At 43.1% G+C, this 24,128-nt stretch overlaps 2 protein-coding genes across 9 annotated transcripts in view; both read right to left on the bottom strand.

Moving 5' to 3' along the window:
• Positions 1 to 6,649, bottom strand: part of LOC118358498 (serine/threonine-protein phosphatase 2B catalytic subunit gamma isoform-like) — a 42,833-nt gene extending 36,184 nt beyond the window's left edge. For 4 of the 8 annotated variants that reach the window (XM_035736392.2, XM_035736395.2, XM_052479072.1 and 1 more), the window contains exon 1: positions 5,985 to 6,648. In XM_035736392.2, coding sequence (XP_035592285.1) covers positions 5,985 to 6,054 — 70 coding nt within the window. In that variant the 5' untranslated portion in view covers positions 6,055 to 6,648. Of the gene's footprint in view, positions 1 to 5,984 lie in introns of all 8 variants that reach the window. The other 4 variants (XM_035736396.2, XM_035736393.2, XM_035736397.2 and 1 more) reach the window with 2 other exon arrangements.
• A 2,133-nt stretch (positions 6,650 to 8,782) lies between these two features.
• The window catches only part of LOC118358497 (vacuolar protein sorting-associated protein 37B-like), a 25,830-nt gene continuing 10,484 nt past the window's right edge, over positions 8,783 to 24,128 (bottom strand). Inside the window, 4 exon segments of the mRNA XM_035736389.2 lie at positions 8,783 to 11,421; positions 11,424 to 11,847; positions 12,195 to 12,277; positions 15,844 to 16,015. Of these exon segments, the coding sequence (XP_035592282.2) occupies positions 11,366 to 11,421; positions 11,424 to 11,847; positions 12,195 to 12,277; positions 15,844 to 16,015 (735 nt within the window). The 3' untranslated portion in view covers positions 8,783 to 11,365.

Raw genomic sequence — 24,128 nt, 5'->3', positions numbered from 1 at the left:
AACAAAGATGCAGAATCTGGCCAAGTGCATTAAGTTCCCTCGTTGCTTGTTGTGAGCACTCTCTGACAAGTCCCTCTACTTCGATTCGAGGTGAAAATTATGAATCAGACACCTTATCGACAGCAACAGCTCATGGTCCTCCTGGAATCAGAAGGGTTTTTTGAGTCAATGGAGGAAAGCAGTCAAAGGAATGCTGATGAATGTCTTGCTCGAGCTGTGTATGCAACTGGTTCTATGCAACTGGTTCACCTCTGATGCTCACAGGCAATGTGTATTGGAATAGATTTCTGAATGTTCTTCGCCCAGCATACACCCCTCCAACCAGACATGCTTTATCTACTCATTTTCTGGGTGCAGAGTTCAAGTGTAGGTCAAGGAAATCATAGAGAAAACAGACTATTGCAATCATCTCTGATGGGTAGTTGAATGTTCGTGGAATAATTAACTACATCATCTCTACCCCTCAACCAGTATTCTACAAGAGCAGACACAAGGGACAACAGACACACCGGTCTCTACATTGCAGATGAGCTGAAGGCAGTCATTAATGACCTTGGACCACAAGGTATTTGCGCTGGTGACAGACAATGCTGCGAACATGAAGGCTGCTTGGTCTAAAGTGGAGGAGTCCTACCCTCACATCACACCCATTGGCTGTGCTGCTCATGCATTGAATCTGCTCAAGGACATCATGGCACTGAAAACAACAGATACACTACAAGAGAGCCAAGGAAATGGTTAGGTATGTGAAGGGTCATCAAGTTTTAGCAATCTACCTCACCAAACAAAGTGAGAAGAAAAAGAGCACCACATTGAAGTTGCCCAGCAACACCCGTTGGGGTGGTGTTGTCATCACATTTGACAATCTCCTGGAGGGGAAGGAGTCTCTCCAAGACATGGCCATATCACAGTCTGCCGATATGGACAGCCCCATCATGAGGGTCCTCCTGGATTATGTATTTTGGGAGAGAGTGGTAAGCAGCCTGAAACTCCTAAAAACCTACTGCAGCAGCCATTGCACATATTGAGGGAGACAATACCATATTGTCTGATGTTCAGACTCTGCTTGCAGATGTAAAAGAAGAAATCTGTACTGCCCTGCCCACGTCACTGTTGCTCCAAGCAGAGGAAACTGCAGTTCTGAAATACATCAAAAAGTGTAAAGACTTCTGCCTGAAGCCCATACACGCCACAGTGTACATGTTGGACCCCAAGTATGCTGGCAAGAGCATCCTGTCTGGTGCAGAGAACAACAAGGCCTATGGTGTCATCACTACCGTGTCTCGCCACCTTGGTCTGGATGAGTGCAATGTTCTTGGCAGTCTGGCGAAGTACACTTCCAAGCAAGGGCTTTGGGATGGAGGTGCAATATGGCAGTCGGGCCAACATATCTCATCAGCCACCTGGTGGAAGGGACTTCGGGATCTGAGGCTCTTTCCCCTGTTGCGCAACTGGTCCTTGTTTGGGAACATACACACCAAAGCACGCAACAGGCTGACCAATACAAGGGTTGAAAAATTGGTTGCCATCCGGGCAAATTTGAGGCTATTTGAGCCTGACAACGAGCCATCCTCAACAATGTTGGAAAGTGACAGTGAAGATGAGGCCTCAGTCTGATGATCAAGAGGTGGACATTGAGGAGGTCCAGGGAGAAGGCATGGAAGCCTGAGAGGAAGACAACCAAAGCTTTAGTCTCTAGACTATCATCTTATGATGAAAACATTTTTGGGAGATGCGATGGATCATTCAATACTCCCTTTTGTTTTTCAGTAAATCATTCCATGTGAAGAGTCAACGCATTTAATTGAAGTTCAATTCGTAACTAAATTGTTTTCTTCTATTGGAAGGATTTAATTATTTGCAATTATGTCTACTTATGATAAGGTAAAATGTTTATTTTTGTCTCTATATGATATGGTAAATATATCCAATGCAAAAAACATCTACATTTAAATGGTATTAATATTAATTTGCATATATTTCTGTTAATTCCCATATACTCAGACAAAGTTTTCACCTCTGGATATTCCCAAAAATGTGCAACCCTAAGTCAAATATAAAAATTGTGTTAAACTTTATTTTGTTCAAGTGACTTCGGCTTTTAGAACAACAAAAATATGTCCTATTTGTCCAATGGACAAGTGGTAAAAACAAATTGTGTCAAACCCTGTTTTCATATCAACATGATTTATTTGTCCAGAAGCCAAAGGCACAATCATAGTCATAATAACAACGCATTGTAGTTGCTCCATCTTTAGATCCCCCCCACATTATAAGTTTCAACCTGAGATCTTCATTGGTCACACAAGGAACCGCTTGCATCAGGTGCCCTTTTAAGAATGTTTTACATTGGCTGCTTCATTACAGGAGTTGCATGTTCATTGCTGTGAGACAAAAGGCTTGCTATTGTTGCATGTTTCAATTAAGCTCTTAATGAAAAACTTGTGTTCAGTGTATGATGCTCTGTTGGTCACATTTTACAGTTTGTTAACCCGTTAATGAGAGCCAGTTAGTCGGGCAGAAAAATGTACCAAAATGTGCATCCTTGCTTTGGAGCAACCATCAGTCAAACGCAAGCCCAACCTATTAACACACTACTTTTGACCAGAACCTTATGATACTATGCAGCCTTGTTTTGGTGTGCAGCACAGAACAGGTGTGGCACAGGCTGAATATGTGATGGGCTGGCATAGGATCGTACAGCCAGTCTGCAGTAGGATTGCTACAGCAGCACACACAGTGAACTAAAACTCACCCTATGATCAGGACAAGCTGTCATGCTCTGACAAGTGTGGTATAAATAAACGTAAGCGCTCCTGGGCCTACGAGGAAGGCCGCGAAAGGAACTGTAAGCTGGGTACGAGCGTTAAGAAGAGATTAGGGAAAAGCCTCTATTAGCCTATTATTACAGGGTCAGAGTCTGTGTATTTGGTAGCCTAGCAAGCTAGCCCCACTGGAGGCAAGATCCTGGCCCCAAGGATCCAAGAAAATATGGATGGAGACTCAGTGAGGGGCAAAGGCAGGCAGCGGCGACCATATGTCAAGGGCTAGGCCTATTGGCCAGGTATAGGGATCAACGCCACCATCTCAGTGAAACTAACTGGAGCAAGGCAGTTGGATCACACGACACATAGATCAGTCATGTATTCTAGGGTCACCTGCGCATGATCTCAGTCTGCAGTAGTGGTGAAAGTCAAACTGATACTGGTCAGGAGGACCAGAAGTTTGGGAACAAAATGATAGGTTAGGATAGACATACACTAGGCTTGGGAAATATACAGTTTATACTAGGATATCATTTTCAATAGTGTTAAATTACACATTGCAGGAGCTGCGTGGTACGCCACTGCTTATAACTATAAGAATTCTAAGATGTCAAATAAATTGTATCCAGCTCAGGGTTCCAGCTATGCATTTGGTTTGCTAACTAAGTGGTTAGATGTCAAGATCAAGCTTCTTGGTTAGATCAGAGACAATCAATCCCCTCCTGGATCAAGATCCCTGTTGCCCAAACTGTTATGCGAGTATAAAAATAAATACATATTTTGTATTTGGGGGGGAAGGGGGGTATAGCACCCCTACTGTGCACTTCCGGTAATACCATATACCCTGGTATGGTACAGAAACTGTATGACAGTAGGGAAATCTGGACACCACCCAACCCTTACAGTACACCGTAAATTCATCTTTCCTTCAGATGTACTAATTAGGATGGATGTTCAATAGCCTCTGCTTCATAACAAACAAGTCTTGAATCTAATGAAGTAGGCCTACATCTTACCCAAACAAACAATATTTATTTAATTCTCAGTGTTAGGATTTTTTTTCTATAATTTTTTTTCCAGCAGCAGCAGTTGTGGGGGATGGGATCTTCCTGTGGAATATCAACACATCTACAAGACCAACAAAAAAATAATTGTGGCAGCAATGATTTAGCAGCCGCGGTGCACCGCAGCTAAATGCATATAGTGGAAACACTGAATTCTGATAAACTTGTTTCAGATTTGGTCTGTCTATTGTAGTCTGTCTATTATATAATCAAATACTCATAAACGGGGGTAATGGCACACTGAATGATTAGGCTACAGAATCAGGGCAGTGGATGTGGCACAGGGCGCTGTGGGAAGGTCCCTCCCATCCAAATTGCCCTAATCACTGAATGCCTTTACCAAATGAATTAATTACACAGAGTTGTGGTCATCTCTGGCACTTAGTCAGTGACATCACATACTCTGCACTGCACAGGACCCAACTGGGCCGCTCCCATTCAGACAGGAACACCTGCCAAGGCTACACTCAGTTTTTAATTACCATACCAAATGATTGATTTGAGGCTCCCCATAAATCACACAAATAAAGTGGAGTGTGAAATATGAACTCACCAATAAAGAAAGAATTATGAATATCTCCTCTTTTCCATCTGGGCTACAATTGTGGTACAAGTAGAGCACTTGCACAACATCCCATCTCTTCAATAATGTAGGCTATCCAAAGTGTCAGTTTCATATCTGGCAGTGAGTGAGATCAATCGTGTGGATAGTACCACTAGCAGAGGAGTAGCAGTATCATCCTACTCTCCTGAGCCTTGGTACAGTTAAACTGCCAGGTTGGGACCCCCACTGCTTCTGGCTGGCTGTATAATCAAACCAACTTTTCTTCCACTTTTCTCCCTCCCGCTACTCTCTCACACCCTGTGGTAGCTAGACCATGTTGTACATGTCACTGGGGAGATTCTTTCCGCAATTAACTCACCCTCTCCCTACTGGCAGACATGCGTACAAATTGCAATCCCCTGACAGGGCATTCCCTTGCTGCAGGCCCAGCACTCTCCCCGAAAGGGTCGGTAGCACTGGGTTGATAGAGGGGGTCTCCCCGGGAGCTGGCTCGGGTTCAGGCCAGGCTGTGCTAACGAGGTTCTGCCTGCCCAGGGAGCCACAACAGCAGAGTGCAGGAATACCCCTTGCCAGCCTAATCACAGCAATAGCAAACCTCTCACGGCACGCACTCCCTCAGTCACGCTTGTGTGACACACTGCACACAGTCACTCAATTCCTCATGATGAGAACTTACAGGCCTATCTAGACCGCCCCACTGAAACCTGCCTAATGATGACACCCTGCATCACGTTCCTTGACAACAGACAGTCAGTAGACATGGGAGAAGGTGTCTGTCTGCAACCACAAAGCTATGTCCAGGTGATTTAAAGTAGTTTCTTAAACCTTGGGTCGGGACCCAAAGTGGGCCTTGTGAATGTGAGAGGTGGGTCATGAGTGATGAGAATACATTTATAATCACACACCATTTATTATTAATTTGGGTCGTTGGAAAACAATTTAGGTCACAGGACCACGGTCAATTTCACATTTTGGGTCTCGATCTGAAAAAATGTAAATAACCCTGATTTAGAGCCAACTTCAAAGGGGCCCCCTGAGTCCAGTTCACAGCCAAGCTTCATGGCAGGGCTGCTATAAACCCGGTCCTAAAAATTACCACCACAAGTGTAAACCCATCACAGAGAAATTGGTGACTGTCACAAAAAACAAGCATTTTGTTTTTTTTAGATTAGGCCGTCTACACCCCTGGTTATACACATTAGAAAACACCTTTAAGTAGCTAGTTAGCTAGACAACCATTTTTAACAAACTCAAATTTTTTGATTGCGAGTAACATTAATTGTCTCTGTCCAGTCTGTATATGTCGTGCCTGTTGACTACCTAGCTATAGCTGTTGAGTGAGCCATGCTAAATATATATAGCTAGTTACAAACTGTGTCCTAACGAAATGTAACGTTAACATTATGACAGAACTAGCTAGCCAAACTACCTAACTACTGCAGCCAAGCAGATACAAATTGTTCGTTCAATATAGTTTACTAGCATGCTGTTCTTGCAGTTTATTGTGGTCTAACGTTAGCTAGCCAACTGTCTAACCCATGGACTGTTAAATTGAAGTCTAACTAGCTAGCTCCTGCAAAGTCAACTCACCTTTTACGAGCCGCTCAGTTGTAGATTGTTTTTCTCCGGCTTTCTCCTTGTCTTTGTCTTTCCCAGACATGATTGTTTCGCCTTGCCTCAAGATTCAGGACCAAGCTCGATGACCTAGCTAGCTAGCCTCTAGCTCTGCTTACACTGTTTTGACGTTATGTTGAGACTGAAGAGAGACTGGCTTTATTTCCGACAATACTGATTTAATTAGCTACAGTAGTTAGCTAGCTATGCTCGATTGCTAACGAGCTAGCTAGTCTGTGTCAAAATGTCACAAACTGAAGTGGACCATCAAAACCGGGACTGCTTGTTCCGCGTATCAATATTATTTAATATTTTGTAGAAAATCCGATTTTCCACTTTAAGAGTTTAAGAGCTGGCTAACTAACGTTAAATGTCTATCAGATTGACAAATCACTAGCTATCAAGCCATTTGAATGCTAACGTTATTCAGACATCTCATCAAATGGCTTGGATTACTTAGATTAGCTACTCATTCATAAAATCTTCAAACCTGCGTTTCCTCGTGGTTATTGAACCCTGTCCCAGGTATAACTAGCGTTCTGATCATAACCCAACGGATTAAACTCTAGCTAATCTGACAGCCCACATAGACAGGGCGCGTTCAAGCAGACCATTTTTGTCAAATCGGTGCGCCTTCTTCTTTTTTAAATTTGTGTTGGCTGATCGCAATCGAGAAATGCATATACTGACACCTACTGTACTGGCGTGTGATACCGGTCACGACCTCACTATTAATTCATTGATTTTGTCTTGCCGTGTTTCCACCTACTGTTTGGTAGTATGAATTCATTACACAAAAAGGGAAGGCGAAAAGGACAGACAAAAGGGAGGAACATTGCCCTACCATCTAACCCCTACACCCATTAAAACCTCGCCACTACTTTGCCCTATCTGATCCTAAACCAGGCTGGCATCCTGGGAGCAGTGGTGTAAAAAAAATACCCAATTGTCATACATGAGTAACAGATACCATAGAAGAAAATCACACAGTAAAAGTCTACTTAAGTCTAAAAGTATTTGGCTTTAAATATACTTAAATATCAAAAGTAAATGTAATTGCTAAAATATTCTTGAGTATCAAAAGTAAAAGTATGAAGCATTTCACATTCCTTATATTAAGCAAACCAGATGGCACAATTTTCATGTTTTTGTAAAATTAACAGATAGCCAAGGGCACACTCCAACACTCAGACATCATTTACAAATTAAGCATTTGTGTTTTAGTGAGTCCGCCAGACCAGGGATGTTCTCTTAATAAGTGTGTGAATTGAACCATTTATGTCCTGCTAAGCATTCAAAATGTAACGAGGACTTTTGGGTGTCAGGGAAAATGTATGGAGTAAAAAGTACATTTTCTTTAGGAATCTAGTTTAGTAAAAGTTGGCAAAAATATAAATAGTAAAATACAGATACCCCAAAAAGAGAACTTAAGTAGTACTTCAAAGTATTTTGACGTAAGTACTTTACACCACTGTAAACAAGTATATTTTCAGAACGAAAAATAGCATTATTAACCGGTTCTCAAGATTTTAAAATAACAGTTCTGTTCCAGAACACTAGATTACTTTCGTTGCTGGTTCTGTTGCCATTCCTCCAAAAATGTGTTTTTTTGTTCTGTACCCTGACCCGGTCATGATGAAGCTATGATAACGTAATGCATACATCTGCACGTCACTTGGGAGCATTCAAAATCTACAATGCTTTGGCTGTATCAGAAAGGGTTTAACACTGGAGAGGATTTGCCAAAGCTAATGGTTTAGTTAGTTAGTTTCATCATAAATGAGAAGTCGACAATGAATTCAAAGCAGTGCAGATAGTTCCTAAGTCGAGTGTCCGGTTTCATTGACATTGACTGTTAAAACATTGTTTTGTATTGAATGCACACCTATTGGACACACCTACCAGGCAGCCAACCTGTCATCTCATTATCCATACACTTCAGATTTCTGTTTAGATTAGGAAAAGTCTGAATATGTTCATTTTTAAACCATAGCTAAATATTCTCCCAGAGACATCATACACACACGGGGAGAATCTTAATTACATGTGCTTCCGTCTCATTCTCAAAACCCATTGGCTTTCTCATCCAGAGGTCCCACCTCTCTGACCTCCTCCAATGGGTTTTGAGAAGGAATCGAGAGAGGACGTGAGAGGATGCAATTGAGACTCTCCCCTGTTGTCCAAGGAACATCATATAGTAATTATTACTTCATGGCAACGTCAGTAAATAAACACTAGATGGCAGTCTTGTTTCAATATACCCCGCAGCTTGATTTTACCATCAAGAGTATTGTAATTTAAAAAAACATAATTTAACTCCAATGTTCATTATAACATTTAACATAATCAAGATGTGACAATGTATACATCTTCACAGCTAAATATATTAACAGTGAGACAGTAGGTAAGCGTGGATGTGTTCCTAATGGTACCCTATTTCCTACATAGTGCACTACTTGTAAACAGAGCCTTATGAGTCCTGGTCAAATTTAGAGCCCTATAAAAGGAATAGGACTGTGAGGCCTAGGCCGTAGAGGGAGAGCAACTCCATTGACATTTCATTCCAAGCTCAGATGTCATTGTTAACCTCACATTTTGGAATATAACCTTTCTAAGTATTCTGAATTAAGTTGAAATGGCCAACTGTACCAGCTCTACTCCCTAACAACCTACATTCAACTTACAGATCAAGCTTTGTGATTTGGTGTGATGAAACTCAAGAGACAACAAATACATTTAATATAAAATATAATAAAAACACAATTGATTCACCATCCTTAAAAATAGTTTTATAATTCCACCAACCACCTCTACAATCTGAAAATCTAAAAGACCTACAACATTACATTGCATAACATAGCAAACAATGTATGAAAATGAGTACTACAAATGTCTATTTTAAAGCAGCCCAAACAGCTGAATTATGCCAGTTACAGATAAACAGCTAACTACAGCAGAGGAAATCAATGATTCATTTCAGAGTTTAACAGTTTAAGTTAGAAATGCACATTCATCAAACCAAATGGGTATATAATAAATCACAAGCAAACTTATTGCTCCGATTGTGGACCATTTATCAAAAATATGCATTTGTTTGTTACTAGACACATTTTTTTAAACTCTAGGAGTCCCATTGTGTTGGTGAAACATAGATATGCATAAGAACAGAAATAGTGGTCACCCATCTCAGGCAAGCAAACCACATTCTATTGATGGTATAAAGAAGCTGTACAAGTACCACACAAGCATTAGGCACAGTCCCTGAAGACATACCTCTCAGGCACAAATTCAGAAGCAAACTGAAGCGGTGGCACCAGCCCCATAGCACCAGTTAGGAGAGTTGAATCCTGACAGGCAGACAGAATCAAGCCTTTCTTGCCCCCAGGCATGCATAACCATCACATTAGTTGGAGAACTGAACTGGGGCACAGCCAAGGGGAAGTAAAACATTGATGGTAGCGTTAGAAAAGGCCTTGGAACATACTATACATGTACGTTCTTAGGCTAGGGGGATCCAGAGCAGCAGAGCAGTCAATCATGGTCAGTGTTCACAGATCGAGTATAGAGCAGTATGATTCTCCATAATCAGTCCAGTGTAGGCACTCAGTGGCTCTTTAACAGTGCACAACTGCAGCATTTAGGACAAGGTAACCAACAACTGTTTTAGGATGTGACTCCTTCAGGATAAGTATTTGTAATAAAAATGGTGCAAGAGACATTTTAGATGGGTACTAAATTATGTTTGATCCAGACTCCATTTCCTGAATATGGCGTCTGGTGTGAAGAAACAATAGGCTACAAACGTTAAAATTTGCACACTTCAAACTACTGCCATATGGGTATAAACCTAACAAATGGATATGCAGGAAGGTATGAAAATAGTACTTTTACACAACAGTTACTCTATAAACAACTTCAGAGACATTGAGATGACATGGAATCTTTGGTGTTCAGTCAATATGATCCAAATCAAATCTTTAGAGCCCAACACAAACATAGTCTACATACAGAGGGTGCTACTGCTCACACAACTGTGGATGACTGGCTCAGTTATATGCTTGATTTTACATGGACTATATGGTTATATCACAGATTAAGATATATAGACTAAATCTTGTTTCAACAGCAATGACTTAAAACATCAAGAATGATAAGCTTTTGAACATGTACCCAAATAAAATCAAGATAAAAAGTTAATTCAAGGATGAAATGAGTGATGAAGGATAAGACAAAAAAAAGGTAAAAGGCAAACAAATGTCTCAACTTTCGAGCATAAAATATGCTTAATAGATAAGTGACTAAAATATAGTTAAGGAAAATGTATTATATGGCCATGGACAGATCCTTCAGTAGGCCAGAGCAAGAGGCCCAGGTTTCAGTGTGTTTGTGACAAGAGCCCCACCCACCCTTATCAGTGCATTTTTGCACATATCTGCCCTGAGCGACAGAGACCAACTGACCTCCCTATTGGATTGAGCATGCGATCCATGCAATCCTTTGACAAATCCCTGTGCTGGAAAAGAGATGCACCCGCCTCACAATTTCTGTAAAAATGTCTGTCCACTCCTTCCTGGCAAAAATAAGCATCCAGCAAGACATTAGTACTCTAAATATATATTAATTAATTTAAGAAGAAGTCTCAACATTTCTAAGTACCCTATGGAAATAAGTCAGAAAGTCAGAATATAATGGATACAGGTTTGTGCAGATATACCTGGTAAATAAGTTTTAAAAACAGCACAGTAAGGTCTCTGTTCGTTTTGCATATGGTTTGCCAATATCTTTCGTGAACAGTCTCTGGTAACGCAACATAAAAACAACCAATTCAAATGACACAGTAGCTCAGATGAGAAACAGCGATGAACAGCTATAGTCCCCCTTCCCTTTAGATACCTCAGACGAGGCACCGTCAGGAGAAAAGGGAGGACTGAGGACATTACTGAGGGGCATGGACTGTCTGACTGGGACAAAGTGGTGAAAACCTAGGGCTCATTTAACTGGGGTGATGGCCAGTCCAGGCTACTGAGGCCAGTGAACCATACATGGACTTTTACTTCACTTTAGACTACATCTAAAGCCCTGTCGCTGAGGGATTTAGCTTTGCAGACATAGGCAGACTGGTAGGTCAAGTCCTTTCTGGGGTGTTGTAGCAATGGAGTTCTGATTCTGGTAAGAGTGCAAATTCAATCCCGATGTTGTATAGATAGTTTTTTTCTTCTTCAGTTGGACGCCCAGACCAGCCTTGGCAAGTCAATCAACCCCCTTTGTGATACGTTGCACCGTATTCATAGTTCCAGCGAGGCTGCAGTGCAAGTCCACTGCATGTACTGTAATGCACCTGTACTGTGGCCCCTTCACTACTGAATCATGAAGCCAGACTGTGGAGCCATGCGAGGGGGAGGCCTCTGAGGCAGGGCAGGGGGTACTGAGACACAAAAGGGTGCTGGTGCCCAGGCTTGACACTGAGCAAAGGGTGGCCCGCCCTGGGGGGGATAGGGGGGTATGGGGTGGCAGGGTAGGAAAAGACAGCAGGCTGGGGCTGGGAGGCTACAGCTGGGGGTTGTTGGGCTGGAGGGGGAGGGGGGGCTCTCCTGGGCTGAGGCACTGGAAAGGGGTTGTGGTTGTTGGCCTCTGTGTAGAGGGGGGCTGGCCTGGCTGAGACCTCCTGAGGATGGGAGCAGGAGACTGGGACCCGAGGCAGGCGTCCACCCTTCAGCACCATCTCCTGCAGCTTGTCAATCTTCACCCTCCTCAGGTGAGCCAGCTTCCTGTTGCTCTGGTACGAGTCCATGAAGACATCCAGGGTGACGTCCCCGTCCAAGAAGGAGTCCGCCATGTTCTGTTTAGAAAAGAGGGACAGTTTAAAAACATTCCAAGAAAGCAGTCTGGAGATTCCATGCAACCCTTTTATGGAAAAAAATAATAATAATAAAGTATAAACAATGTGATGAATAGATGTGAGGATTCGACAGTAACAAAACTAAAGAACAAACGCAAGGTGTTCCCCCAACTTGTAACTATCAGGACCATAAAGTCAGATTAACAAACCATAAATGGATAGGGCCTCTGGGCCACAGCGGAAATAAAAACAGGAACGGCAGGACACAGTGTATAAACTGATGCCGCAGGACACATTAGGCCGTCCTTTGACAGAGAGAGGTGTTGTAATGCTGTAATGCTGCTTACCTCTGTCTCCTCTTCAATCTTGGCTCCCTCTGCCTGCAATAGAGCAAGAAATGTGTCCAATGAACTGTTCCCAGAGCTGTGGTCTGAACAGAAGAGAAAAAATAAACAAAGTTACAATTTTGTTTTCAAATGTAGCTAGATTGCATCATGTCACAGTGACAACACTTGGAAATATGTGGTCTGAACAGAGGAGAACGGAAAGGACAAGACAAAAGTTGACATTTTGTTTTACGACAGCAACTAGAATTCATCTCAAATAGTCGCCTCATAGTCACACGACTGTTGACAATACTGCTGAAAATAATGAGTAGGCCTCAATAACATGAGACAGAGTCACATGATGACTGCTACAGAAGTATAAGGGAGTATTCGACCAGTGAGCAGGGAACACACACACAGCGCTCCATATCCAGCCGTCACTCATTCTCTAAAACAACCTCTGACACCAAAACCAAGGCCTCATTACGAATTGTCAGGATAGAACCACTCTGAGCAAAGAGACTGACTGTCTTTCATAATGAGTGGTGAACTGAAATAGATTGGGGCCTGCGTCTGTAAATGCACCCTACTCCATAAACAGTGCACTACTTTTGACCAGAGCCCTTTGTGAGCATGGGGTGCTATTTGGCCCAGTCAGAGAATCTCCAAGGAAGCTGAACAAGAGGCCAGCCTGGTTCCTGTGTTGAGTCAGTCTGCTGACTGAAAGACAATACCAGCTGGAGCTGCTGGAATTACATGCAGGACCTGACACCAAAGCAACCAGATCACACAGCAAAACTCTAGCTTTATGATCCCTAACCACTAGTGTGGTGCCAATGCCAACTCACCCACATTTCACCAACACTGGACAAATCACACCTTACAGAAAGACATAACTCATGTAGCCTAGAAGACGAGAGCATGAGTGGTTGGAAAAATATGTATGCATAATTTTAAAAAAATCATATCTGCTATTACAATGTTTGTGTAATAACAAAATAAGTATTGTAAAGTATTGTAATATGTGTGTAAACCCATTTGACTTGTCAGAATAAGACAGATCTGAGCTATACATCAGGGAGCTCCAGCAAGAAAGACAGAGACAGATAGAAAAGGAAAGATCGAGAAAACACTGTAAAGCCTAGACAAAGGCCTGGCCCCCTCCACCTCCATGCGAAGTGCCAGATAAAACTGGCTTAATTTAACCAGCTTCCCCGGGCGTGATGCAAGGCGTTTCACAGCTGCCCCAGCCAACGGAGTGCACCCACTCACAGTGAATTACCACAATGACAGAGAGAACTACTGTCTGTCTAATATCACAGGAAAACAACATTTAAACAGAGAGGACAGGGAGGGGAAGTGGTCATCGGTCCAATTGACATGACTGAGATCATTTAATTTATTTGTGAACTAGACATGTTCCAAGTATAGTCTATTAGAACCAAATCCAAGCATACTGTAGGTGTGAGTTGCAGAGTGAAGTGTTAGGAGGATAGAAGCTCTTCCTCTGGCCCAGCCAAATGACTCTCTCATCCCCTCTCCACTCTAATGAGACAGACACACACAAGCATCAGCACTTCTCCACACAATGGAATGATTCTCCACCTCTGAAAGACCAGAGTGGAACACACACACCGTTTTGACCAGGGATCATGAGACTGCCATTTAGTAATGGATACAGACCAGCCTCAACTGACAGTGAAGGGGGAGTTTTTGGCCTCTCTTCCTCTCGCTCTTTCCCTCCCTCCCATGCTTTTTTTGCCCGCTGTTGTACTAAGGGGCAGGGGGGCACAGTCTGTCCTGCCACCCTGGTCCCCACTCACTGCCACCCTCGAGAATGTTCTGAAGCACCCCTGTTGCAGTTGCTATGGTGGAGGGAGTCACTGTATGCGAAGGAAAAACACGTGCCAAACAATACTGGGTTGATTCTACCGTAAGACCATGCTTTTCATCTGGGTCACATGGCTGAGTTCAGTTGCTCCCAGCGCTGTGGGCTGTCTCCCAAATGGCACCCTATCCACTATATAGCGCAAAAATAAAGTGCCTGTTTGGGACACAACCCTGCCCTGTCCTTCCCATGGAGATGCACTACGGCTGCTGCTTACAGCAAATCTACAACTAGGATAGCCAGCACACAGGGAAACCAGTATCCTACATTTGACAAAAGCCCTCTCGCCATCAACAAACAAATGGCAGGTGGCGAGGTCTTCCATGATAGAACAGCCACACAAGTGGAGCATGGGAATATAAGTCCAGGCATTGTCATCTCCCGTCTGGACTACTGCAACTTGCTGTTGGCCGGGCTCCCTGCTTGTGCCATCAAACCCCTGCAACCTTCCCAAGTTCTCTCATGTCACCCCGTACCTCCGCACACTGCACTGGCTTCCAGTCGAAGCTCGTATCCACTACAAGACCAAGGTACTTGCCTACGGACCAGAAAGAGGAACTGCCCCTCCCTACTCTCAGGCTCTGCTCAAACCCTACACTCCAACCTCCGTTCTGCCACCTCTGGTCTCTTGGCCCTTCCACCCCTATGGCGGGCAGCTTCCACTCAGCCCAGTCCAAGCTCTTCTCTGTCCTGGCACCTCAATGGTGGAACCAGCTTCCCCTTGAAGCTAGGGCAGCAGAGTCTTTGCCCATCCTCCGAAAACATCTGAAACCCCCTCTCACACCAAATAATAATGTGTATTTTGTGAACTAACACACACACTTTAATTTCTAGCTCTGACTTTACTGATAGCTACTTTATTGAGGAAAAATGTACGTACTAGGACTGTGATATTTGGTTGACCCACCTAGCCATCTTAAGATGAATGCACTACATCGCTCTGGATATGAGTGTCTGCTAAATTACTAAAATGTCAATGTAAAAGCACAATACCATCTACTGTGTACAAAAGGAGGCAGAGACAGAAAGCCTGTTCAGCTGCAGGGTAAATGGCAGCCTATGCATTGAGGAGGACCAAATCACTGCTCTTGTGACGAGAGGAGAATACAAAGACAAACTAACTTTATCAGTGAGTGCTACATCCACCACAACAAAGACTGAAGTGAAATATTGGCATGCTGTTTGGAGGGGGCTGCCTGGCAACCTTCGCGTCATACCAGGTCATAAGTATCAGCAGTCAATTTATTCAGTGGCGTAGGATGCACCTCCACAGGCCCCGCAAGACAGGGGGGATCCCCCAAAGCTCGGGGGCCCCCCAGATAGCATATGAACACGTCAAATGTAACAAAATGTTAAGAATTACAGGAAATTAACTTAAAAACTGCGACATTTTCTCTCAGCCTCATTGCAAAATATATCAAATAGCATGAGATTAGCTATTAGAATTGCACATTTTTCTCTCTGATAATCCAATGGAAGAACAAACAAGAGGAAAATATTATGCAAACTCACAAACTACCCGCCATGACAGTAAATTACAATGTTCAAAAGCTCAAAGTGAGTTGTCAATTTGGCAATCCGGGTAATAGCATTGAACTTCTTCAAACCGTCACACAAACCATGTCAACCAAAATAAAAGTTGTTTATCATATCAACCTATTCATGTCAACAGTAATGCATTTCAAATTCAAATATATAATTTCAAACAGTAAGAAAGCCTCATCTGAGCCAGAATGGCAAATAGGGCAGGAACCCTAGTCTTGTTTCTGTAGCATCTATTACCTAGTTTGGATTTGTGAACCTGGTAGGCCTCGAAGCTCTCCTGTAGGGAGCTGTAGCACTTGGTGAGCTGGCTCTTCTGGTGATTCAGTCTGGGCTGCAGTTGAAGGTTCTGCTCTGCCAGGCTCCGGTTACTGGCCAGGATCATCTCCTTGGTCTGTTGCACCTCCTGCATCTACAACATACAAAGGATCACACAGACATAGAGTATGAATACAATAATGCAATTATTGTGGATAGTCAGATAAATACAATAGATTAAACAGTTCGCAAGAAGAAAGATTTCCCTAATAATCCTGTTTACATGGACATCTGAAAATTGGCAATCAAAATAAACATTCTACCACAGTGACCATGTTATTTTTTGGAAGCATACTTGATTCTGAGTTCGGATATACAGTATAAAGTTTGTATGTGAAAACTACTTCTAAGTAAGCATATTCTGTTTTCCTGAACTACACTCACATAAGGAGTGCTAGCACATGCGCTGATCAAATACACCACTGGAACGCCGATTAAGATGTTACTGCAGCGCAATGTGTATTTTTTGTTGACAATTTCCATACCCTTTGGAAACAAAACACATTTTATAAAGAGGATGGGATCCACCAGCATAATTTGGGTTCCTGGATCCTTTCATAGCATTATAAGGCTGCATTGAGACAATTAATTAAAAAAATAAAAATTATTCCACCTTTATTTAACCAGGTAGGCTAGTTGAGAACAAGTTCTCATTTGCAACTGCGACATGGCCAAGATAAAGCATAGCAGTGTGAACAGACAAGATGGCGTAGCAGTCAGACGTCTTGTAGTGTCGTGTCCCTTGTATATATCGTTTTGTTTTTTTAAACATATTTTCCTTCGCATATCTTTTAAAACATTTTGCTAAACCTCAACTTCTAAATACTCTCCTGCAACCTGCCTCACCCAATGTAGCGCAGATCTGCTTTTTTTTCTAAAGTATTTATATTTACTTCAGATCTGGAACCCCTCAACTGAAGCTAGCCAGCTAACTACCAGCTATCAGTCTGCAAACAATTGCTAGCGGTCTTCAGCTAACCTTTAACGCGGAAAGCTCTCGCCAGTTCGAACAACGCGACTCTAACCAGAGCATAACGGACCTATTATTATTTTTTATTCCCGGATTCCCACCGGATTCCCATCGCAAACAGAACATTTTCAGCTGGATCTTCACAACTAGCTAACTGCAACCCCGGATGATTACTCCTGGCTAGCGTTTCCATCCATTTAGCTTGAAGCTAGCCCGGCCAGAGCTCCTGTGCTACCACCGAAGCATACCACCGGGCTACAATATCCGGACCCACGACCGGTCTATCGATGTCACCGCATGAAGAGGCATAAACAGACTCACCCCATCACGACGTCCCCCAAAGGCTAACTTTCTAGCCCTTGCTATCTCCTTGCTTGCTAATTCGGCCTGCTAACTGCTACCTTGTTCAGCCCCGGCCTACTAACTGTTAGCTTGCTAGCACAGGCCTGCTAACCGTCTGAATCGCCGCGTCCCAACCACTCACCGGACCCATATTTACTTTCAATCCCTTTTCGATTTTTAATTTGATTATACCTTCCGGTAACCTGCCTCACCCAATGTGATACGGAATCGCTATTATATTACATTTTTTAGAACACATTCAAGAACCTCCAGAAGCTAACCAGCTAACTAGCTACAAGCTATTTAGTCATTGTTAGCCACTGCAAGCGGCCTTTACCTTCTGCACAGCCAGCCAGTGTTTTTTTACCTGGATAATACTCGCCAGTCTAGCTCCCCTGCCCCATCCACCGCTGCCCGCTGGACACTGATTACTTGGCTCCATAGCTGATGCATGCTGGACTGTCCCTTAATCACGGTACTCCATTCTGCTTGTTTATGTTTTATCTGTCGGCCCCATCCGCACTCAGGCTCTGTGTGTAGTTAATCAGACCCTCCCTGGCTAGTCAACGCCATTTTACCTGCGGTTGTTGTGCTAGCTGATTAGCTGTTGTTGTCTCACCTACTGCTTTAGCTACTGTTTTAGCTAGCTCTCCCAATTCAACACCTGTGATTACTGTATGTCTCTCTCAAATGTCAATATGCCTTGTATACTGTTGTTCAGGTTAGTTATCATTGTTTTAGTTTACAATGGAGCCCCTAGTTCCACTCTTCATACCCCTGATACCTCCTTTGTCCCACCTCCCACATATGCAGTGACCTCACCCATTACAACCAGCATGTCCAGAGATACAACCTCTCTCATCATCACCCAGTGCCTGGGCTTACCTCCGCTGTACCCGCACCCCACCATACTCCTGTCTGCGCATTATGCCCTGAATATATTCTACCATGCCCAGAAATCTGCTCCCTTTATTCTCTGTCCCCGACGCTCTAGGCGACCAGTTTTGATAGCCTTTAGCCGCACCCTCATACTACTCCTCCTCTGTTCCGCGGGTGATGTGGAGATAAACCCAGGCCCTGCATGTCCCCAGGCACCCTCATTTGTTGACTTCTGTGATCGAAAAAGCCTTGGTTTCATGCATGTCAACATCAGAAGCCTCCTCCCTGAGTTTGTTTTACTCACTGCTTTAGCACACTCTGCTAACCCTGATGTCCTTGCAGTGCCTGAATCCTGGCTCAGGAAGGCCACCAAAAATTTGGAGATTTCCATACCCAACTATAACATTTTCCATCAAGATAGAACTGCCAAAGGGGGAGGAGTTGCAGTCTACTGCAGAGATAGCCTGCAAAGTAATCTCATACTTTCCAGGTCCATAACCCTAAATCTGTAAACAAGGGCACCCTCATAGATGTCATCCTGACCAACTGGCCCTCCAAATACACCTCCGCTGTCTTCAACCAGGATCTCAGCGATCACTGCCTCATTGCCTGTATCCGCTACCGAGCCGCAGTCAAACGACCACCCCTCATCACTGTCAAACGCTCCCTAAAACACTTCTGTGAGCAGGCCTTTCTAATCGACCTGGCCAGGGTATCCTGGAAGGACATTGACCTCATCCCGTCAGTTGAGGATGCCTGGTCATTCTTTAAAAAGTAACTTCCTCACCATTTTAGATAAGCATGCTCCGTTCAAAGAATGCAGAACTAAGAACAGATATAGCCCTTGGTTCACTCCAGACCTGACTGCCCTCGACCAGCAAAAAAACATCCTGTGGCGGACTGCAATAGCATCGAATAGTCCCCGCGATATGCAACTCTTCAGGGAAGTCAGGAACCAATACACGCAGTCAGTCAGGAAAGCTAAGGCCAGCTTCTTAAGGCAGAATTTTGCATCCTGTAGCTCCAACTCCAAAAACTTCTGGGACACTGAAGTCCATGGAGAACAAGAGCACCTCTTCCCAGCTGCCCACTGCACTGAGGCTAGGTAACACGGTCACCACCGATAAATCCATGATTATCGAAAACTTCAACAAGCATTTCTCAACGGCTGGCCATGCCTTCCGCCTGGCTACTCCAACCTCGGCCAACAGCTCCACCCCCCCGCAGCTACTCGCCAAAACCTCTCCAGGTTCTCCTTTACCCAAATCCAGATAGCAGATATTCTGAAAGAGCTGCAAAACTTGGACCCATACAAATCAGCTGGGCTTGAAAATCTGGACCCTCTATTTCTGAAACTAACCGCCGCCATTGTCGCAAACCCTATTACCAGCCTGTTCAACCTCTCTTTCATATCGTCTGAGATCCCCAAGGATTGGAAAGCTGCCGCAATCATCCCCCTCTTCAAAGGGGGAGACACCCTAGACACAAACTGTTACAGACCTATATCCATCCTGCCCTGCCTATCTAAAGTCAACAAACAGGTGACTGACCATCTCGAATCCCACCGTACCTTCTCCGCTGTGCAATCTGGTTTCCGAGCCGGTCAAGGGTGCACCTCAGCCACGCTCAAGGTACTAAACGATATCATAACCGCCATCGATAAAAGACAGTACTGTGCAGCAGTCTTCATCGACCTTGACAAGGCTTTCGACTCTGTCAATCACCATATTCTTATCGGCAGACTCAGTAGCCTCAGTTTTTCTGATGACTGCCTTGCCTGGTTCACCAACTACTTTGCAGACAGAGTTCAGTGTGTCAAATCGGAGGGCATGCTGTCCGGTCCTCTGGCAGTCTCTATGGGGGTGCCACAGGGTTCAATTCTCGTGCCGACTCTTTTCTCTGTATATATCAATGATGTTGTTCTTGCTGCGGGCGATTCCCTGATCCACCTCTACGCAGACGACACCATTCTATATACTTCCGGCCCGTCCTTGGACACTGTGCTATCTAACCTCCAAACGAGCTTCAATGCCATACAACACTCCTTCCGTGGCCTCCAACTGCTCTTAAACGTTAGTAAAACCAAATGCATGCTTTTCAACCGTTCGCTGCCTGCACCCGCACACCCGACTAGCATCACCACCCTGGATGGTTCCGACCTTGAATATGTGGACATCTATAAGTACCTAGATGTCTGGCTAGACTGTAAACTCTCCTCCAGACTCATATCAAACATCTCCAATCGAAAATCAAATCTAGAGTCGGCTTTCTATTCCGCAACAAAGCCTCCTTCACTCACGTTGCCAAACGTACCCTAGTAAAACTGACTATCCTACCGATCCTCGACTTCGGCGACGTCATCTACAAAATTGCATAGTCTATAGGTAAATAGCTCACCCATTTTCACCTACCTCATTCCCATACTGTTTTTATACTGTTTTTATTTATTTACTTTTCTGCTCTTTTGCACACCAATATCTCTACCTGTACATGACCATCTGATCATTTATCACTCCAGTGTTAATCTGCAAAATTGTAATTATTCGCTTACCTCCTCATGCCTTTTGCACACAATGTATATACCCTCCCCCCTTTTTTTCTTTTTTTTCTACTGTGTTATTGACTTGTTAATTGTTTGCTCCATGTGTAACTCTGTGTTGTCTGTTCACACTGCTATGCTTTATTTAGGCCAGGTCGCAGTTGCAAATGAGAACTTATCAGTGACCCAAGCACAGCTCAGTTAGTCCCTACCACTGTGTCGATGAGTTGTCATAATGCTACTACAGGGGCCTCCCGGGTGGCGCAGTGGTTAAGGGCTGCGCCACCAGAGACGCTGTGTTCGCGCCCAGGCTCTGTCGTAACCGGCCGCAACCGGGAGGTCCGTGGGGCGAAGCACAATTGGCCTAGCATTGTCCGGGTTAGGGAGGGTTTGGCCGGTAGGGAAATCCTTGTCTCATTGCGCACCAGCGACTCCTGTGGCGGGCCGGGCACAGTGCGCACTAACCAAGGTTGCCAGGTGCACTGTGTTTGCTCCGCTGGCTTCCGGGTTGGATGGCGCTGTGTTAAGAAGCAGTGCGGCATGGTTGGGTTGTGTATCGGGGGACGCATGACTTTCAACCTTCGTCTCTCCCGAGCCCGTATGGCAATTGTAGCGATGAGAGAAGATACTAGCTACTAAACAATTGGATACCACAAAATTGGGGAGAAAAAGGTCAAATAAAAAAAATATAAACAAATAAAATAAAATAAATAATACAAAGTACATTATACCAGGGGCGTTGGTAGACACAATATAAGTAACCTATTGTATGTTCCTCTAACTGCCCTGAATGCCTCTGCTGATCCTACAGCTATTGTTTGCAGTAATCAGGTGCCAGAGTTATATTGTTAGCACTGAGGCAGTGTATTCTAGTAGGAAGTTCACTGTGTGCAGCCCACCTTGCAATAACAAAAATAACATGAGTATGTATACTTCTGCTAAGCTTCCCAGTAAAGCAATGCAAACAATCAAGCATCCCAGTAAAGAGCTAAAAATAGCCCACATTAACATATGTAGGTTAAGAAACAAGAGTCATGAAATTACTAATTTGGTAGTAACCAATAATATTCAAATTCTGACTTTCTGAAACTAAAATAATACCTTCAACAATACAATAGTAGCAATACATGGTTATAAAACCTACAGAAAATACAAATGCCAATGGAGGTGTTGATGTTTATATTCAGAACCACATTCCTGTAAAGCTTAGAGAGGATGTAATTGTAAATACTGTTGAAGTAATATGGCTACAGGTTCATCTGCCTCACCTAAAGCCTATAGACCACCAAGTGCTAGTCAGTATCTGGATAACGTGTGTGAAATGCTTGATAATGTGCGATATCAACAGAGGTATATTTTCTGGGCGAATTAAATACAGATTGGCTTTCATCAAGCTTCCCACTCAAGAAAAAGCTTCAAACTGTAATCAGTGCCTGTAACATGGTTCAGGATATCAGTCAAGCTACCAGGATAGTAACAAACAGCACAGGATTTAAATCATCTAACGTGTATTGATCACATCTTTACGACTGCTGCAGAAATTTGCTTGAAAGCAATATCCAGATCCATCAGAAGTTGTTTTCACAATATAGTAGCCATATCTAGGAAAACCAAAGTTCCAAAAAGGCTGGGCCTAATATAGTCATATAAGACATTTTTGTAGTGATTCCTATGTTTTTAATGTAAATAATTTGTTGGTCTGTGGTGTGTAATGAGGAGCAACCAGACGCTGCACTTGACACGTTTATGAAATGGCTAATTCCAGTTACTAATAAGCATGCATCCATTAAAAAAATGGCAAATAAGTCTGGCAGCACAACAGATTGTCAAATGTAATGCAAATAGAGAAATCATGTGACTAAACTGAATAAAACGAAGAAGAAACTATACTATGAAACAACAACAAATTATATAAAAGAATGAGAGTAAAAAGTTCTGGAGCACCTAAATAAAACTTTGGCCAAAAAGGCAAACTCAGCTCCTTCATCACAAAACCCACTGATATCGCTAATTACTTTCATGATTTTTTTCATTGGCAAGATTAGCAAACATAGGCATGACATACAAGCAACAAACGCAGACACTACACATCCAAGTCTAACTGATGAAATGATGAAAGACAAGCATTGGAATTTAGAATTCCGTAAAGTGAGGGTAAAATTCTTTGTTGTTGTCTATCAACAATGAAAAGCAACCGGGGTCTGAAAACTTGGATGAAAAATTACTAAAGATAATAGAGAACGATATTGCCACACCTATTTGCCATATCTTCAAATTAAGACTACTAGAAAGTGTGTGCACTCAGACCTGGAGGGAAGCAAAAGTAATTCCGCTACCTAAGAATAATAAAGCCCCATTTACTGGCTCAAACAGCCAACCAATTAACCTTGTCGCCAACCCTTAGTAAAAAAAATAGTGTTTGACCAAATACAATGCTATTTTACAGTAAAGAAACTGACCAGTCTTTCAGCACGCTTATAGGGAAGGACATTCAAGATGCACAGCACTTACACAAATGACTGATAATTGGCTGAGAGAAATTGATGATAAAAAGATTGTGGGACTGTTTTGTTAGACTTCAGTGCAGCTTTTGACATTATCGATCATAGTTTGCTGCTGGAAAAACTTGTTATTGCTTTACACCCCCTGCTATACTGTGGATAAATAGTTACCTGTATAATAGAACACAGGGGGTGTTTTTTAATAGAAGCCTCTCCAAACTAATCCAGGTTGAATCAGGAATTCCCCAGGGCAGTCATTTAGGCCCCTTACTTTTTCATTTTTTACTAAAGACATGCCACTGTTTTGAGTAAAGCCAGTGTGTCTATGTACAGTACCAGTCAAGTGTGGACACACCTACTTATTTTTTTTTTTACATTGTAAAATAATAGTGAACACATCAAAACTATGAAATAACACATGGAATCATGTAGTAATCAAAATAGTGCTAAACAAATCTAAATATATTTTATATTTGAGATTCTTCAAAATAGCCACCCTTTGCATTGATGACAGCTTTGCAAACTCCTGGCATTCGCTCAACCAGCTTCATGAGGTAGTCACAATGGAATGCATTTCAATTAACAGGTGTGCCTTGTTATAAGTTAATTTGTGGAATTGCTTACCTTCTTAATATGTTTGAGCCAATCAGTTGTGTTGTGACAAGATAGGGGTGGTATACAGAAGATAGCCCTATTTGGTAAAAAAAATAGACCAAGTTCATATTATTGCTAGAAAATGCTCAAAATAGCAAAGACAAACGACAGTCCACCATTACTTCTAGACATGAAGGTCAGTCAACACGGAAAATGTCAGGAACTTTTCAAGTTTCTCCAAGTGCAGTCGCAAAAACCATTAAGCGCTATGAGGAAACTGGCTCTCATGAGGACCACCACAGGAAAGGAAGACCCACAGCTACCTCTGCTGCAGAGGATAAGTTCATTAGAGTTAACTGCACCTTAGATTGCAGTCCAAATA

This window comes from Oncorhynchus keta, chromosome 25 (genome assembly GCF_023373465.1).
Source record: "Oncorhynchus keta strain PuntledgeMale-10-30-2019 chromosome 25, Oket_V2, whole genome shotgun sequence".
Taxonomy (NCBI): domain Eukaryota; kingdom Metazoa; phylum Chordata; class Actinopteri; order Salmoniformes; family Salmonidae; genus Oncorhynchus; species Oncorhynchus keta.
The sequence above is the reverse complement of the archived record's forward strand: the minus strand, read 5'-3'. Positions and strand labels throughout refer to the sequence as shown.